This window comes from Netta rufina (assembly GCF_964035555.1).
Source record: "Netta rufina genome assembly, chromosome: 2".
Taxonomy (NCBI): Eukaryota; Metazoa; Chordata; class Aves; order Anseriformes; family Anatidae; genus Netta; species Netta rufina.
The window spans coordinates 110,555,746-110,572,593 of NC_140124.1; the positions used below are offsets into that span (position 1 = coordinate 110,555,746).

Genomic DNA, 16,848 nt, shown 5'->3' on the forward strand with positions numbered 1-16,848 from the left:
TATTAAAAAAAAAAAAAAAAGCTTTTGGTGTCTGTATAGATTTGCTATTGATATGAAACGGATTCATTGTCTTGTATCACACCTATAATTCAATATTTTCCAGTTAACGTGAACCAGATTTTTAAATGATTGATTAGTTCTGCTTTTAACTTTTCCAGTTATTGGTACAATTGTTAAGCTAGCTCCAGCTCTCATAAGCAGATTTTGTTTCAGTAATTTTTGTTTATATCATGTTTGAATTACTGTGCTCTCACGCTAAATTGGTCTCATTTTTAGGTTGGTGCAGCATGATAGAGATGAATTTCAAAGATGCATTTGAGTCCTTTGAAAGGCTTAAAAATGAATCCAGGTGGTCGCAGTGCTATTATGCTTATTTAACAGCAGGTGAGTATTTTCGGTGATGCGGGTAAGTGATTAAATCAGCGATGTGATATGGCACTGTTTTGTTTCGGGAGAGTTGACGAGTGCACATTGTGTGTTCCACACTGCCAGCTGTTTGTGCAGCTGTCAGACCTCACTTACGTAATTCTGTTTATGCCATTTATTAATGCACGTGCGTATGCCCTTGTCCTCCAGCTATAATTATGATATGACCTATCACCACAATGAAAATGTATTGCAGAGGTTTAGGAAATAAATTGTTAGTTTAGGTTTAGGAAATAAAATTGTTAGTTTGGGTGGTATTAGTCCTCTAATGGATATGAAAAAAAAAGAAATGCGGACTTGTTAATGATCACAGAAGGATACCTGGGAGAGCTGGGGTTGTGTTCGTCAAGTCCCACTGTAGGTCCTTTGCAGTGTTTTTTTCCTCACCCTATAACTTAATGATATTTGATCCTCCTTTCTGTTTCATGTCACAGCAGTGTTAACACATTTTTGTTTCTGTGTTGTTATAGTGTGTCAAGGAGCCACTGGCGATGTCAATGGTGCTCAGAATGTCTTCAAAGAAGTTCAGAAGCTTTTCAAAAGAAAAAACAATCAGATTGAGCAATTTTCAGTGAAAAAGGTTTGTGTTTAGCAAAGGCTAACTTGTTGCAGTACAGTAGTTACACCTGATAATTGTGTTGCATTGTTTACCAGTATTTATTATTAAATGAATATCTGCTTTCTCCTGTGTTGCTTTTGTCAACTTACTGGGAAGGATTCAGGTGGAAAAACAATAGTGTCACATATTTTAAGGACTCAGCAAAGGAGATGTTAATTAGCTATTCACTTTTCAACTGAAGTAATTATTAAAAGAGACAAATACACAATACCGTAGTTGTTTTGGTGATTTTTCTCTTTTTTGGTTTGCTTTTCTTTCTTCTTTTTTTAATCTTGTCTTGTTTGTCAAAGCCTTAGTTCTTTTTGAAAGCTGGGAAGTCTTGGAAGTAGACAAGTCTAGCCTAGCCCAGACTTGTCTAAGAAGTATCACCCAACTTACGATTTGCAGATGTTGCTGGGTCAACATCTGGTCACTATGTTCTTGAGATTGTGAAATAGAAAAAAAAAAAAAACACATCTAGGGTAAGGAATTTAATGTTGGTCAATATGTAAGCCCTTTAATTGAAAGATTTTGATTTTCATTCTTAGTCTTTTAGCTACAATGGGGTTTTATTAAAATTGTTGGGTGTTTCACGAAACAATTAGTGTTTGCGATATATTATTTGTGAATATTGTTTGCTGTAAAAGTAGAGATGACAGATCTTCCCTCCTTTTTCTTTCTTCCCAATTTGCAGGCAGAAAGGTTTAGAAAACAAATGCCAACCAAAGAGCTCTGTGTCCTGGCATCCATTGAAGTATTGTACTTATGGAAAGCACTTCCAAACTGTTCCCTCTCCAACTTACAGCACATGAGCCAAGGTATAATATGTGTCCTTGATATATTTGTTTTAAATGAGGTATGCAGTTTTCTTCTTTTGTGCAGACTGGCTGACTGTTGTAGCATGAAAATTTAAACCAGCATGCATATGGGATAGCAAAACAGTTTGAGTAGCAATGGAATAAGGACCCATCAAAATTCAGCTTAATGCTTCATTTTTGCCATTTGTATAGTTTCTTTTGGAGATTTTTTTTTTTTTAAACTGTTGCATATAGTTGGGTTTCTAGTCATTGGGTTTCAAATCATTGCTCAAAATGAAACAGTAGTGTGGTAGTTACTGTTCATAGTCAGCAGACAAAATTGAACTCATTTAAATCTAACTATAAAAATAAAAAATCAAACCATTGCTTTATTTCTGCATGTTAATTTTCTTCTAAGAGGGAATATGTAGCTTGTGAGGCTATCCATGTTGTAGTGAGGTTTCCTTTTATGTTGGCTGCTGGCGGCAGCAGCATCTTAGAGGCGAAAGGTGTTCTGCTCTTGCCTCTTTCTCAGTCTCCAGGTGTTTTTGGATGAGATCTGTCTAAAAAAAAATTATGGTAGCAGTGTTTACCATGAACTATTTACTACCCTACCCTCCATCCACACGCCAGTCTTCTTTGCATCCTGCCATTTCCAGTTACTCTCTACTCCTTCAGAAAACTAAAAATAAAGTCTGCCACTCAGATTTGATTCTGTAATTGTAAGATTTTGGGGGTTGTACATGATTTTTACATAAAGCTAGAAAACTAGGGTTGGGACTAGTCTTTTTTTCCAGGACTTGTTGTGTTTTTTTTTGTTTGTTTTTTTTTTTTTTAATTTAAGGTAATTTGTCCATTTAAATTGTATGGTGGCAGTGGATCGCATTCAGATCTTTCATTTTGTAGTCCCAAAAGGCAATGGGGAAGGCTTTAAAATGAGATTTACTTCTATAAAAATATATTCAAGTATTTTTTTTCTGTAATTTGCCTGTAAAACAATCAACCTTACAGAATGGAAATGGTATTTACTCCTGTCCTGCATATTCAAAAGCAGCATAGATTTTTTTCCTGTAAGCTTCCAGCTGGTGGTGCAGATTTTAATGTGAAATAGCAGTATGGATTAAAATTCAGTGATGAACTTCTTGTAAGGCTTGACACTGACAGATGTGTCTGCATCAGTGATCCTTGGTTCAAGATTTTCTACACAGTGAAAATGTTGCCATGCCTTAAGGGTATCTCAAAAGTGCTGAGCTGATAAAGGATTTTTTTGTTTATTTGTTTGCTGCTTCTCATGGGCAAAGGGGGGTTTACTGTGCTGGAGGGAGTTTCCAGGCTTTCCTTGGGGCTGGAATTTGACGTAATAAAGCTCTGGTTTGTAGGAATTAAGTTGAACCCATGTGTATCTTCCTAAGTAAAATGCCAAGTAACTTTAGACTCTTAATAAAGATGAGAGCTGGCAGAATTATGTGTTGTGTAGTGTCCAGATACTTTATGCAGCCAATCCTTAGTTATTCATAGGTGGTTTATTTGTGATGTGGATAAACCATTTTGTGACTGCAGGCCTGGTTTAAAGCCATCAGAATTTGTTAGATGAGGCAGATTAATGTGAAGTTAAAGGGGCCCAACTGCTCCCAGACCCTAGCTCCTTCCGAAGGGTTGAAAAATCCTCCAGACACCCCTGTTACTGTAGCCTCTGGAAGCCACGGTGTAGCAAATGGTTCCTCGTGGAGCTAGTCTTGGCTTAACAGAGTTGCTTGGAGCTGTTACTAATAGGCTTGATCAAAATGGAGCCTGACTCATCTAGAGAGGGTTACGTGCATCATGATTCACTGAAAACAGCACTATGCAGCTGAAGGCACAGTCTGTCCTTAGAGTGTAAACCATCCAAGGTCTGGCAGATTAACCTTATCTGCTCATCAGCGCTGGGAAGTGTGATGCCAAAGTACCCTGGTCTGGGATTTTAAGTCCAATACAGATTTCTGTGTCCGTCACTTGGCTTCAGTTAAGAACAACTCAGCCTTGTCCGGACTGCTTGGTTGAGGTTTTTTGCTATTATCCTTGTAACTTGGACTATATATTTTTCTTTTAATATCTGGAACAACCCAGTTACCTATAACACCAGGAGGAGTTGATTGTTTATGAACTTTAACTTTCTAGTGAATACTTCAAGGACAAGTAGAGAAAGGTACTGTCTTCCATTGAGAAGAGCACACCCACTACTGCGGAGGGCCAATTTGTTCCTGTTAGGAATTATTACCATTACTGACAGATTGCTTGAAGAGACTGACACAAAATGGGTTGTATTTTAAAGAAACCAAGTTACTGTGATGTAGATTGTTACTAACATCTCCTTTTTCTAGTTAAATTTAATCGTTAGACTAAAAGTCACCGTAGATCGCAGTTCGTGTCTAAGGAAGGATTTCAATCCATCTTACTTGTTTATTGAAATCTTGTCATTAAGCTTGTCAGGATGTTGATGATTCATCAGCTGTTGGTTTGAGGAATTTGCTTCTTGGTGCCATACACAAATGCTTGGGAAATTCTGAAGATGCTGTTCAGGTAGGCAGTTAAATGCTAATTATACCATTAATCCTGTTTTATGAACTATTACCTTAAACAGTAAATATTGTTGAGAGAGTGTTAAGCCAATAATTTTCAGTGCTATCAATCTGTCTGTTATATGAATTCCAAGAGAATAGGTCTGATTCTTTTCAAATCTTGTAATTTAGTGTGGCTTCATTATAGTATCTGTTGTAAAAATAATTGGCTAATATTGAGCAAACATGGAAGCTAACGTGGCTTGTAGAGCAAGAGATAAGAGGAAGCTGGGTAGAAGAAAATTCTTCTGCTTCTGGGTTTACTCTGTCTGACAAAGAAAATTCAACTTAAAAAAAATAAAAATGAAGGCTGACCTTTTAAAGGCATAGATAATACTGCTCTAGAGCTATTAGACACTGAGAGCTCTAATTATTAGCATGTTCCAAAAAAAAAAATTTTGCCACTGCTCCAGACTGTAGGCACACTCCACTGCTCTGTAGGCACAACTTTTTTTTTTTTCACTCCCCCAAAATGGAATACAATTCACATAAGGAACCTGGGAGCTGATGCTGGTTTTAAATGTATTTTTTCTGTTTTTCTCAAGTATAGCTTAAATAATCAGTGCACTTAATCTTTAAAGTTAAATTTCTGTGTTAGGCCTAATAGTTTTCAATATAAAGTTGGAAAAATCATGGCTCAGTTAATATATTGTTTGGTAAAAATACAAACAAGTGATTTTTACCTTGATGTAATGGTGTTAGGGAAAAACTCTTGTTTAAAGGATCTCTACCGTTGGAAATATTAACTTACTTTAGCTCTGGGCTAATTTATAGTACTTAAAGTTGGCAGGTACTTCTGGATTTTTAACTGATCAAACAGTCTATTTTAATGTTATTACAGTCTTTTTTTTTTCTTTGTATAGTTTTTTCAGCGAGCTGCTAAAGATGAGCTGTGCCGTCAGAACAACTTATACATCCAGCCATATGCTTGCTATGAACTTGGCTGTCTTCTATTAGACAATCCAGAGGTAATAGTATAATCTATTTTTTTAAACTCTTAAATATCTACTGTAGAGATTTACTTATTTTACTAAGAAATGTAGCATGTTTTAGGTAAGAGCTTTTTAATTTCAGTGTTAAGAGCGTCTATAAGGATGTTCTGAGGAGCTTAATGCTGGTTGGTAACGCTGCAATGACATATTTTGTTACTGGGTTTTATTCTTACATAACAGAATCTGAGACTGGCATTGTTCAGGGGACCTTAAGTGATGTCTTACTTGAGGATTAAAATGTATGTTTGCAAACCATCTGTGTTTCTGTAGCAGAGATGTTTATGGACAGCAAGCACTGAAGCAAGAATTTTGATGAACAAAGCACTATACTTTGTTATTTAGTACTTTTCACTGAAGAGCACTACAAAGACTTGGAAAGGACACTTTTATTTTCTTCCCACCCCTCTGATCATGCCATGATGCCCTTTTTTTTTTTTCTTTTTTTCATATGTCACTTAGAGCAACAGCATATGTAAGTACTGGGGTATAGAAGTACTTGCATTGCCCCTGAGGATGCAGAGAGCCCTCTCTCCCTGCACTTGCCCTCTGTTCCTGCTGTTGGTGACAGCAGAGGCCTGGTAAGAATGTATTGGATAGGTAGGGATTTGTTTGCAAATGATATTTAGTGAAAACAATCACCTGATTTTCAGACGTGGTTGATGAATACATTTCGTTGCTCAGGTCTTTGCACATACTCTGCCTCCCGGGGAGCTCCGAGTTTCCTAAAGTCGTGCAACTTCACCAGTCATTGTACCATTTCCTTCCTCAAACGTATCCTTACTACTTGCAGTTTATGCTGCTTTATGTAGTACCTCCTGAATCAGATTGCAAGCTAGGGGAAGTGGTTACAGGACAATAGCTTTAACCCCCACCTCGTTGTATGTAGTTTCTATAAAGTAACGGGGTTGATAGTGTCTCATGTTTTTAAGATTCTGGTTTAGGTTGTTTTCAGTCTTACCTTATTTAATTATCTGAGCTGAACCTTTCCCTGATGAGGAAAGGAAAAGAAAGTCTTTCAATAAAGAATGACTATCACAATAAAGGACAAAACTAGAGAAAATGCTTTAAAAAATAATAGAAATAATACTCTTTTTGAAAACTGTGATGCTGTATGACATAGAACTGGTCTTTGAAGCCTGGTAGGGAGGTCTGAGTTCAGTGATGTTCCTGCTGCTTTATTACTTTATTTTATTTATATTCATGTTTAAATTTGATTGTGTCAAATGTCTCAAAAAAAATAATGTTGCAATTGCTGCTAGGTAGAAGTGTGGTGGGTAGTGAGGTTATCTCAAAGCCCTGAGAGCTTAGGGGCACTCTTTCTGTCCTTGCCTTATGTGAAACATGCACACAGAAACCAAACATACTTCATTTTGTGTGTTTGGGGGCTGAACAAGCCCTGGCTTATAGCTGCTACTGAAAAGCTCTGGTAGCACTTAGCATCTGAAGGAAACTCTTGGCACTTGGATAATAAGGAGGCAAATGTTGCTTGACTTGAACAAAGTGGCATGGGGTAGGAAAAAGAAAAAGGTGGAATTAGAGGTGAGTGGATGCTATTTTTAGAAGACTGCATTTACTAGCTTGAGGTATTATGCAAGTCATATTTGAGAGCTCTGTAATGTTTAAGAAAGAGAAGGGAATAGGATTTTATTACTCACCTTTACCAGAGAGGCTAAGCATATTGAAGAATATGCATGTTAGTATAAAAAGCATGCTTTTGTTAAATATACATTTATTTAAAATGACTCGTAATTACATGCTTGACCCGTCATGCAATCTGAATCATCTTGGTTAATTTTTAACTTGGTTAGAATCAAATTCTTTGAGATTTTAGTATGGTTACATCAAAAGTAAGATTTTTTTTTTCGTATATGTTTTATATGCCATGCATGAAATGTAACCAATATAAATACATAAGACCATATTTGGGTATAATTGAGTAAGAAAATGTATCTTTTTGGTCTCTTATCAAGCAATTTGTTATTTATTTGTAGTACTTCTACTATACAGTACCTTTTTAGAAATAAAATGTGAACTTTTATACAAATATTAATCTGCAAATACATCCATCTTTTCTTCGGAGTTTGAAAATGAGATTTCTGAAAACTTTTAGTTCTTTAAAAAAAAAAATAATTTTGTAAATAAATGGCTTAAACTTCAATTAAGAATAAGAAATTACTCTATAGTTCATTAGTCATGAGTCACTGGTCTCCCTGTACACTGACGTAGCTCACCAACGTCAGCAGCAACGTCCGTGTGAAGCTGCAATTGCTCCTTCCTTTGTTAAAGACTTCCTTTGTTAAAGAAATATGTAGTACTTGACTTGGCTGCCTCGTTAGTATTTCTGGTTTCCTTCCTAACTTGCCAGGTTTTCTTCTGCTTGATACCTTGTTTTCAAGGTAGAGATGCTATTCTGGACTGACCAGGCTGTATACTTGATATACTTTCTGTGACATTTTCGATGTATTTCTAACGCAGTATCTGTCTTTTTGTAGACTGTGCCAAGAGGCAAAACCTTACTTCTCCAAGCCAAGGTAAAAACTAAGACACTTTCAAACTTATCTTTCAGAGAGAAGGGTATTTGAGAGGTTGTATTGTGGTTTTTTGTTTGTTTTGTGGGTGTGTCAGTGTCCCTTACCTGTAATCTACAGCACTAACATGTAGGTATGCACACATATTATATATATATATAAGATGCACGTTTATGTTATGTAGGTACGTATTGATAGGTCAGTCGTGGTACAAAGCCCGCGTTAGTGACCTCTGCTGAAGTGTTAGGACTTTGCCGAGTTTTTCAGCTAAGACTGGGATACAGAAATGGTGAAAACTACAGCTTCCAACTTCATGTATGTCCTGTCTGGTCCCTGTCTTGGGTGTGAGCGTTGGGATTTTCCTAGAGCTGTAGGACTTGTGTAACTTCCCAGGTACTGTTCATCTAAATAGGTTCCAAGCAGCACGTTGGAAATGGAAAGCTTTCTGCTCTCTTCACCAATTTCTGTGATTATTCAGTTGCTTTGGGTAACACAGGGATATAAACAGCAATAAAGAATCTCCACCTCTTCAGTCTGTTTTGCAGTGTGACCCCTTAAGCATTACTATTAAAATGATCTTCGTGTGCTAAAGTGAAGGAGGCTAATAGTTGTATGCTTTTTTGTATTTCAGGAGGAATTTACGGGCTATGACTTTGAGAACAGATTGCACGTCCGCATACATGCAGCATTAGCCTCTCTAAGGGAAGTGGTTCCACAGTGATGGACAGCAAGTTGTGTTCTCCTTTCCCACAGTTTCTGCACTTTAAGATGAAGCAGAAGAAAACGCTGTTGGGAAGACCAGCTTTTCTTCTGAAAACCACTTGTGCCAGAGACACTTTCATAGTATGGTCAGAGTTGGTATGGCTTAGTAAAATACTACAATTTTTATTGGAAGTAGATCAACCAGGAAGAAGGTTAAGTGACCTTGTATATTTTAACTCTAGTTTTTATTTTGTTTAAACCAGGCTGAACACAATTACTTGTAACTCTGCAAGTGAGCCTAAATAAGCACACAAGTTACTTCACCAATATTGGCAGATGTGATTTTTACTTTTTAAAGTAGATCTAGATCTAAAATATGCTAAGGGGAGCATTTTTGTTTTGATTAGAACATGATAAAAGTGGTGTAAGTGTTGAAGATGGGAGTGGGAAGAACACTTTTTTTTTTTTTTCAGGTATTAGCCAATAAGCAAGAGAAAGAAAGCTATTTGGCCACAAAAAGCAGATCCTACTAACTTGGAGTTGTTTATTTCAGTGACCTCATGAGTAATGTGTGGATTTTAAACTTCCCATTCCCTTTCCATTCTTAATTCCTTCCCCTCCCAACCCAGCTCATAGTTGCGATATAAATTATGTCAATATTTAGGATCTGTGCTTCTGGTACATTCCAGCCATGTACTGTGTTTTACATGTAATTACAGCGAGAGCAGTTTTTATTTCTGCTCTTAATGTTCTGAATAGTACAATAAAATAAGTAGGCCAGGTAGAGTAATTTTACGTATTTTCCATTCAAGCTGCTGAACCGTTATGGCAGTGAACTTTAAAGGTATTAAACAAACATACCTGCTCCCCACCTCCAACCTTATTTTGGTAGCTTTACCAATACTACACTATCTTAAGTCTCTGTATGGTATTCCAAACCTGTGGTGTTAAGATACCAGGATACCAAAATACCTCTGAGAGCTTGATACTTTTTTCGTGACCATATAATTTTTAATACTTGGCCGTCTGTGTGCTCATGTGTAGCTTTTTTTTTTTAAACTTTTGTCTATAATATGTAATATCTCCTTGTGTTGTATATTCAATTCGTATCATGTTCTAGGATGGTCAATATTTTTTTAAAGAAGCTTATAAATGGAAATCTGACCAGGAAGTTAGTTCAGTTATGTTACTTTCTAGAGCTAAGAAAACTGGATATCTTTGGAAATAGTTATCTAAAAGCCTTATCTTTACTTTGGTCAGGTTGCCTTAAACAGTTCCTTAGCTTAAACATTTTTCTTTTCTTACCTTTTTGCAGAATATGTTGCCAAGGTTTTAGACCTTGCCCACACCTAACCTTCATTGATTTGCTTTTGAGGTTGCATCTAAAGCAAGACTGATATGGAGGAGAAGTAGTAATATCATATTTGGTAGGCCAAATGAAATGGTTGAGACACTTTTATTTCTCTCTAGAAATACACGGTTCCTGCTATGAAAGGCATTCCTAGAGCAGTTAAACACTTCTGTTGCAGTTCCCGAGGGAGAGGAAAGACTTTATTTTTCTATAACCTAGGTATGTTACAGATAGCACACTGTTGGGTTTTTTATTCAATTTAATCAGTAATATTGAGTCACACAGGAGTGTTCAACCTTATTTGAATTGGTCAATCCAAACAAGTATTGAATAGAAAACAATACATTGTGTGTGTATATATATATAGTGACTGCTTAGAATTTGAATGATTATTAAAAAGAAAAAGTCTTCGATGTACTTGAAATCTTATTTTGTCTTACCTGACTTTTAACGTTTGTAGTCAGAGACACAGTCCACGCTGGGCGAATAGCTAGAGACGAGACATTTAATGACAAAATTCCTTTCAAATGCACTGCTTACATATAACGTGAGACGAGGCTGTTCGGGACACAAAGCACCTGCATGCGATTTGTGTTGGGATGTCTAGGGGTCTACATACTTGGAGGTAGCTAGCAAACTGTAGTAAACTTATTAAAAGGCTTGTTCTTCTCACCAGGCTGGGAGAGGGTATGGAAAGACACTATATATTAATGTAACAGTTTAGCTCTGTGCAAGTTACAGCTTTTCTGTGGATTTAGCAACTCATCACTGAAATGGTACTATCTGTTTCTGTAATTTTTTTCTCCCCTCACAGGAGAATCTCCTACCTTGTAAATGTCAAAATTATTTTTATGTTAGATTGTGCCTGTGATGAGAAAACATTTCAACTGTATTTTGTGTAAACTGATACGTTTTTATACTTCGGAACTCGGAGGCATGGTCTAATAGCAATAATGGGATATGCATCTTGCTAGTTCATATGTTAAGACTATCTTTACTGGGTCAGGTATTTTTGTTGATGTTGATGCAGTTTTTATCTCAATATGACTCATTTCAAATAACTAGAATTTATAGATGTCACTAAGTGGCATATTTATTGTGATGTACTGTAAATGTTGTTAATTTACAGAACTTGCACTTTTATATTTCTGAGTAAAATTAAAAGAAATGTGGACATGAGTTTTGTTCCTTTGCTCCTCCTCAAATTTGTCTTTTAAATTGGTGGCCTCCTGAACAAGATGATATCAAGTATTGGAGAAACTTCTGGGATGTCCAGTGACTCTGTAACAAAGTTTTCTAGTCAGCAATTACCTCAGCGATTGTTCTTCCAGTATAATTATAGTCTCCTGTTTTGGAAAGTGAGTTACATGTGTCATGTTGAGATCAACCATAGAACGAACAAGGTTTAACATGCGTTTTTAAGAAATCAAATTTACTCGTTCTTCATTCAAAAAAGAAAAAAAAAAAAAACAACACACAAGTGTAATTTGTTGTATTCGTACACCTTTGGAAAATGTTTCTAATTTACTCTAAAGCAAGCAATTTAATTTCTCTCTGATTTTTAATGCTTGTTTCATATTCTTGTTCTGCTTTATTCTGAAATAAAATTCCCCAAACGTTACCTTGAACCGCTTATCAATTTACAACAATCTGATCATCTTCCTAATGACTGATCCTGCTGTTGTTTAAAATCTGCTCTGTAGCTGTTTGGATGTTGAATGGGAACTAGCATTATACTGGTGTAGAGCTACACATGGTTTTACAAAGGTGTTGCCAGAGCCTTGGCAGTGGGGCGAAAGCAGGGTGTCATATATAAGATGTGAATTCCCTTTCCAGTCATTGCTAAATTCTCTTACTAACAGTGATAGCAATAATTTGCATGAAGTCGTGATGAAATCATGTGATCACTGAACTGTATTATTAAAGGTAATATTTAGAAGTAAATGTACACTACTAGCTGGTTTTTAATGAAACTGGGCAGCCAGTGGCATTCGACCAAAACATCTGTCATTGGATCAGCAGAGGCTCTTGAGCTGCTCTACAGCATAAATGGTAGACTCCACTGAACTTTAGGAGTCAGTAATACAGATATGCTGCCTCTAGTTCTTCATCCTGACAGAGCTGTACAAGAAAATGATCTATATAAATTTAAAGTTTGGGGGGAGGGGGGGGATTGCTTCTCTGCTAGTTACAATTTGAGTAGATTCTTATACAACATCGACTTTCATTCTGATGTTTTGAGGTGAGTAGAAAATGCTTCAAAAACTCCTTTTCTGTGAGGGTTTCTGGATAAGATGGAAATACTCTGCAAGCAGGTGAGTTCCAGTTCACTCTTTCTGGAGTTATATACTGAACTTTTTCACTTTCACTATCTTTATTTTTAACAAGTTTGGACCCCTTTGGGTCTCTTTGCTAAATTGCCCAAGATTTTCATAGTCCCTGTGTTTTAACCACAGGGAGTTCATGTTCAGTTGTTTTACCTATAAATTTTTTCACTGCTACTTTCTCCAGAATGCTGTTTATCTATTGATGTAACTTCTTCTAAGACAATTTTCCAGTGTACAATTTTCCAGTGTGTTTTTCTTTTCTTTTTTTTTTTTTTTTTTCAGGCTGTGCTTATGTATAGGGGATGCCCAGAGAGGTTCCCAGAGAGGTGCACAGAGACAAACGAGTTCATATTAGAAAAGCTCGTCTGAGTTGAATATTCCAGACCTGCAGAGGGGAAGAGAGACTGTTAGACTTGGTTGAACAAAAAAGACGTTTCTGTAATAGACACCTACCCATGTTTCATTCACAGCAGTGTGTTTAATGTATTGAGAAAAGGTAATTTTACTGCTGGGACCTACACCTATCCCCACAAGTTTCGCTTACAGTAAAGGTCCTCAGCAAGGGGAAGATGGAGTCAGAGATGTGTGTACCTTAAATAAAACCAGTGTTTTGTAGCTTTGGTAGGTAAAGCTAGGAAGTTCTCTTGGGGATTTTCATATATGAATGTAAACCTCACTTAGAATTCTACTAAGGTTTCTGGGGAGTAGAAATACAAAGGTGGTGTGTGTGAAAAATGCAAGTCCTGTTCTACCTCTTTGGCTGAAAGAGTGCAAGTTTAAAACAAAACAAAACAAACAAAAAAACAAAACAAAAAAACCCTAACCACTGTGATACATTTATATTTTGTAAACTATCTTTGATGAAGAGATAATGATCGAGCTGTTTTTTATGTTGTTTTTTTTGCACCAAAACATAAGGTTTATCTGGGACCTTGATTCACTGAACTTCTGTCTGGTAACTGGTCTCTGTCTCACGTAAGGTTTTATCCCTGTCTGGAAGGTATTACTTCTGCAGACGGGGCAGAAGATGGTAGGACAAGGTCGTTACCTTCAGGTAAGCAGACTGCTCTTAGGCTGACAGGCTCTTCAGTTTTGGGCCCAAGGGCAATGTGCTTCAGTAGAGCAGCTGGTACGGTTCTCATCATGGGTTTAGTCTAGGTGGCTTCCAAAACTGGCATTCAAGTTCTGGTGCAGTGAATTGGTTCCCAGAGATTTGTTTGTTTACACCTATAAGCTCCTGTGTTGTGCTCTTCTTAAGTTTCGACAGGCTTTGTTAGTGGCTGAAGCTTTCAAAATATTTAAGGATACTGATGCTTCTGTACAGTGACCTCTAATTATTTGCTGGTTTATGACATCTGTATCTAAACATCTTCAAAGCTTTTGCTGTGCAGTTTCACAGGCCTAGAGCTTTGAAAGTTTTCCAAAGGAGGATATTTACAAGGTGTCTTTTGATCTGTATTCATTGAGATGTTCACATGACATTCTGCACACAGGTATGTTTAGTGTGTTTATGAAGTCCTGCTGCTTCCGTATGCTCTCCATACTGAAATCTAGACTTCAGATTATTCTGACTCCATAAGTCACGCTTTTTCTAGTCCTCACGTGCATTCTCAAAGTATGTCCTATTCTATAACATCCTATTATACAAAAGCTATTCTTCCTAATTTTGTAACTCTTAGCATATTGATATTTAACTTTGATTTTCATTTTTTTTTTTTTTTAACATCATGGCCTGTATTGTCACTCTCCAGAAATGATGGGGTATTGCATGTGGGATTTTCCTTAGTGAGAAACTGTTATCTAAGGATTCCTTGATGGAAGAAGCATTTTGTGGTGCTTACCATTAACATAGCTTCCAGTGAAAGAACTCGAAAGTGGTACCATGTTCTGTTAATTTTTTGTAGACTCTTACAAATACAATGTTACTTACTGCTAAGGGAAGCCATTGTAGATCACCTACACACTTCAGCAGCAAGGACGCTTGAACCTTAGTTTGCCTGTGCCCCTGGAAGCCCCCGCAGGTTGTTGCAGAGCCGCGGATGCCCGGCAGCAGGTAGGTGGGCGATGATTCGTCGTCATTGATGGAAAAGGGTCAGAACTGACCGGTGTGGGGATCCAGTGGATCTGCCGGTGATGCAGGAGAGCTGTGGTGTCACGGCCCCGGGGAGGCTCTGCCCAGGGAGCCCTGGCCTCGGCAAGGAGGCTGCGGCAGGAGGGGGCCCTCGAACAAGCAAATACTGGGGCTGGGGGCGCAGGGAGGGGGGCACGTCCTGTGAAATGTCCCAGGCTGGGACATAGATGGCTCCTGTGTCTCGTCACAGGGGTGTTTGGGTTTGCTCTGCCCGAAGGGGATGTGCGTGGCACAGTTCTAAATGACCGCGATGGTTTCCTTACTCTGGGATCAGACCCTGCTGCCTAAAATGTCACGCAGTGGGAGGTTGAACGCTTTGGACGCTGCAAATGGTAACTGCCCCCGTTACGTGTAAGGAGCGTTTGGCAAGCGTTGGAGAGGGGCTGTTGGTGCTGTGGCACGAGATGAGGCGCTGCAATCACGTTGGACAGCTCACAATGGGATGGGGTAGAAGATGCTCAACTTACCCATCTCCTTGTTGCAGATGAGAACCTGTAAGGCACCTTCCAGCAGATGAAGATGAACCTTCCCGAGACCAAGCTATCTGTTCCAGGCAGTCTCCACACCTTACTCGAGGGTGTGACCACAGCAGTAATAAAATACAAAACAGGAGTCTCAGACAGTCCCAGATCTGTCCCAGATCTCCAATTCAAGGTGAACTTCCAGAGCTTGAACTTGAAGATGGTGACAGGCTTTGCCCTTTTTCTATACAGTTTTGTCACATCAGCTTCAGATCATCTAGGCCAATTTCATCTTTAGGGAGCACACTCTTCACTGATGAAGAAGAAAACAGGCAAGGAAGAAGAGGAGCTGAAGTGGGAATTTACAGGAGGAGTGAAAGCTATGGCTTTGCTGCTCTGTGACTTCGGGGCTCTTTTTGTTAGTGGCAAGGGAACTTTTGCATGCCTAGACAGAAGGAAAAATGACCAGGGATACAGATATTCTTAAAGAACAAGATAGGTGTATGGACTAGAGCGTACTAACAACCCCGTATTTTGGTGCAGGAAGAACCAGATAGAAGCGTATGCAGAAGGTGCTATTGAAACGAGTCTTTTTTAAAAAAAGATATTACTGCTTTCAACAAGCAACAAAAAATAACCAAGTAAAGCTACAGGTAATGTTCTCATTAGTACAAAATCCCTTTTATTCCTACGCCTGTCAAGTTTTCAGAAAACTTTTAGAGATGGATAGAACTGATCTGTAACTGGCTGGATTCGAGGTGGATGTTTCTTCTGTGTATCTGTGAATGTCTTGCAGCCAAGAAAGATTGGATTATTTGAAAGAAAAAAAAAAAAGGGGGGGAAATTAATTTTGCGGAACCTCCTAAAATAAATTTAATTTTCACAGAAGCTCTCTTCTGATTCCCGCTATGCACACAGCAGGGAAACATCTACCTACAGCTGCCCTGCATAAAAGTTGTGTTAACATAACTCACCCAAGCCCACAAAGGCACACACAACTATTTCCAAGGCTTTTGTGTTGTGCTGCCATTGTGCCATCCAGGAGTAACAGCCAAAAGGAAAAGTTCCTTTCTGTGACGTTCATTGACCTAAGCCAGAAACAAGGTAGAAGGACGTGCCTTTCTCTTTCATTCTTGTGAAGTTAGAGGCAGGGCCGATTTAAACTATGACTAAGGCTCTGCAATGGTGCAAGTTTATCTTACTACTTCACATTCAGTGATGCACCCGGAGTTTCCATTAATTAACTTTCAAGGATTCAACCAATTTAAAGCTTTTGGACAATGACAATTACCTGAAAACACTCCTACAGGTTTATTTTCTTCACTTACATTTGTTTGCTGTCTCCATCTCATTCAAAGCAGTCGGGACTGTTTTGCTTCTCTCTTCTCTGGAAATTTGCACTAGGAACCGGTGTTAGAATCAGTAATCCTAGTCTGAGCGTATGATGAAAAATGTTGCCCTCCAAGTTGGAAACTGGAGAGGAAAATGTTCACGTATATGTAAGAATTGTACTCAAACAGCTGATGACACCTTGTCTTATACCTTAACAGATGCTTACGCCTTTTAAGGGAAAACTTTAAACCTGAGAGGCAACAGGCAGTTTCTGCGTTTCCCTTGGGGATAGCATACGCTTCTGTATTCTGCTTCCATACAAACAGTTCAAAAATGTAAAGTTACGTTGCCAGTCGTACAACCAAGCAACCTTGCATGGCATTACATGTTCCCTGTCCTCCTCCTCCCCCTGAGATAGACCAAGCCCTGGCCCTGAATGCAAGAGCAGACGAGTAAATAATGCCAACATGTAAAACTAACTTGTAAATAACTTGCCAAAGTTATTTGCCAAACTTTTTGGCGTTTTTTTTTTTTTTTTGGCCCTTTGTGGGGCTTAACTTCTCCAGTGAGAAGAATGTCTTCTGGTGTGAACTGAAATTATACCTC

The 16,848-nt window shown here is 38.1% G+C and overlaps 1 protein-coding gene across 1 annotated transcript in view; it reads left to right on the forward strand.

Moving 5' to 3' along the window:
• Positions 1-9,059, forward strand: part of TTC39C (tetratricopeptide repeat domain 39C) — a 32,535-nt gene extending 23,476 nt beyond the window's left edge. The window contains exons 8-14 of the mRNA XM_084281443.1: positions 277-384; positions 897-1,006; positions 1,719-1,842; positions 4,283-4,380; positions 5,282-5,386; positions 7,903-7,941; positions 8,570-9,059. Of these exons, the coding sequence (XP_084137569.1) occupies positions 277-384; positions 897-1,006; positions 1,719-1,842; positions 4,283-4,380; positions 5,282-5,386; positions 7,903-7,941; positions 8,570-8,659 (674 nt within the window). The 3' untranslated portion in view covers positions 8,660-9,059. The remainder of the gene's footprint in view (positions 1-276; positions 385-896; positions 1,007-1,718; positions 1,843-4,282; positions 4,381-5,281; positions 5,387-7,902; positions 7,942-8,569) is intronic.
• Positions 9,060-16,848: the final 7,789 nt, after the last annotated feature.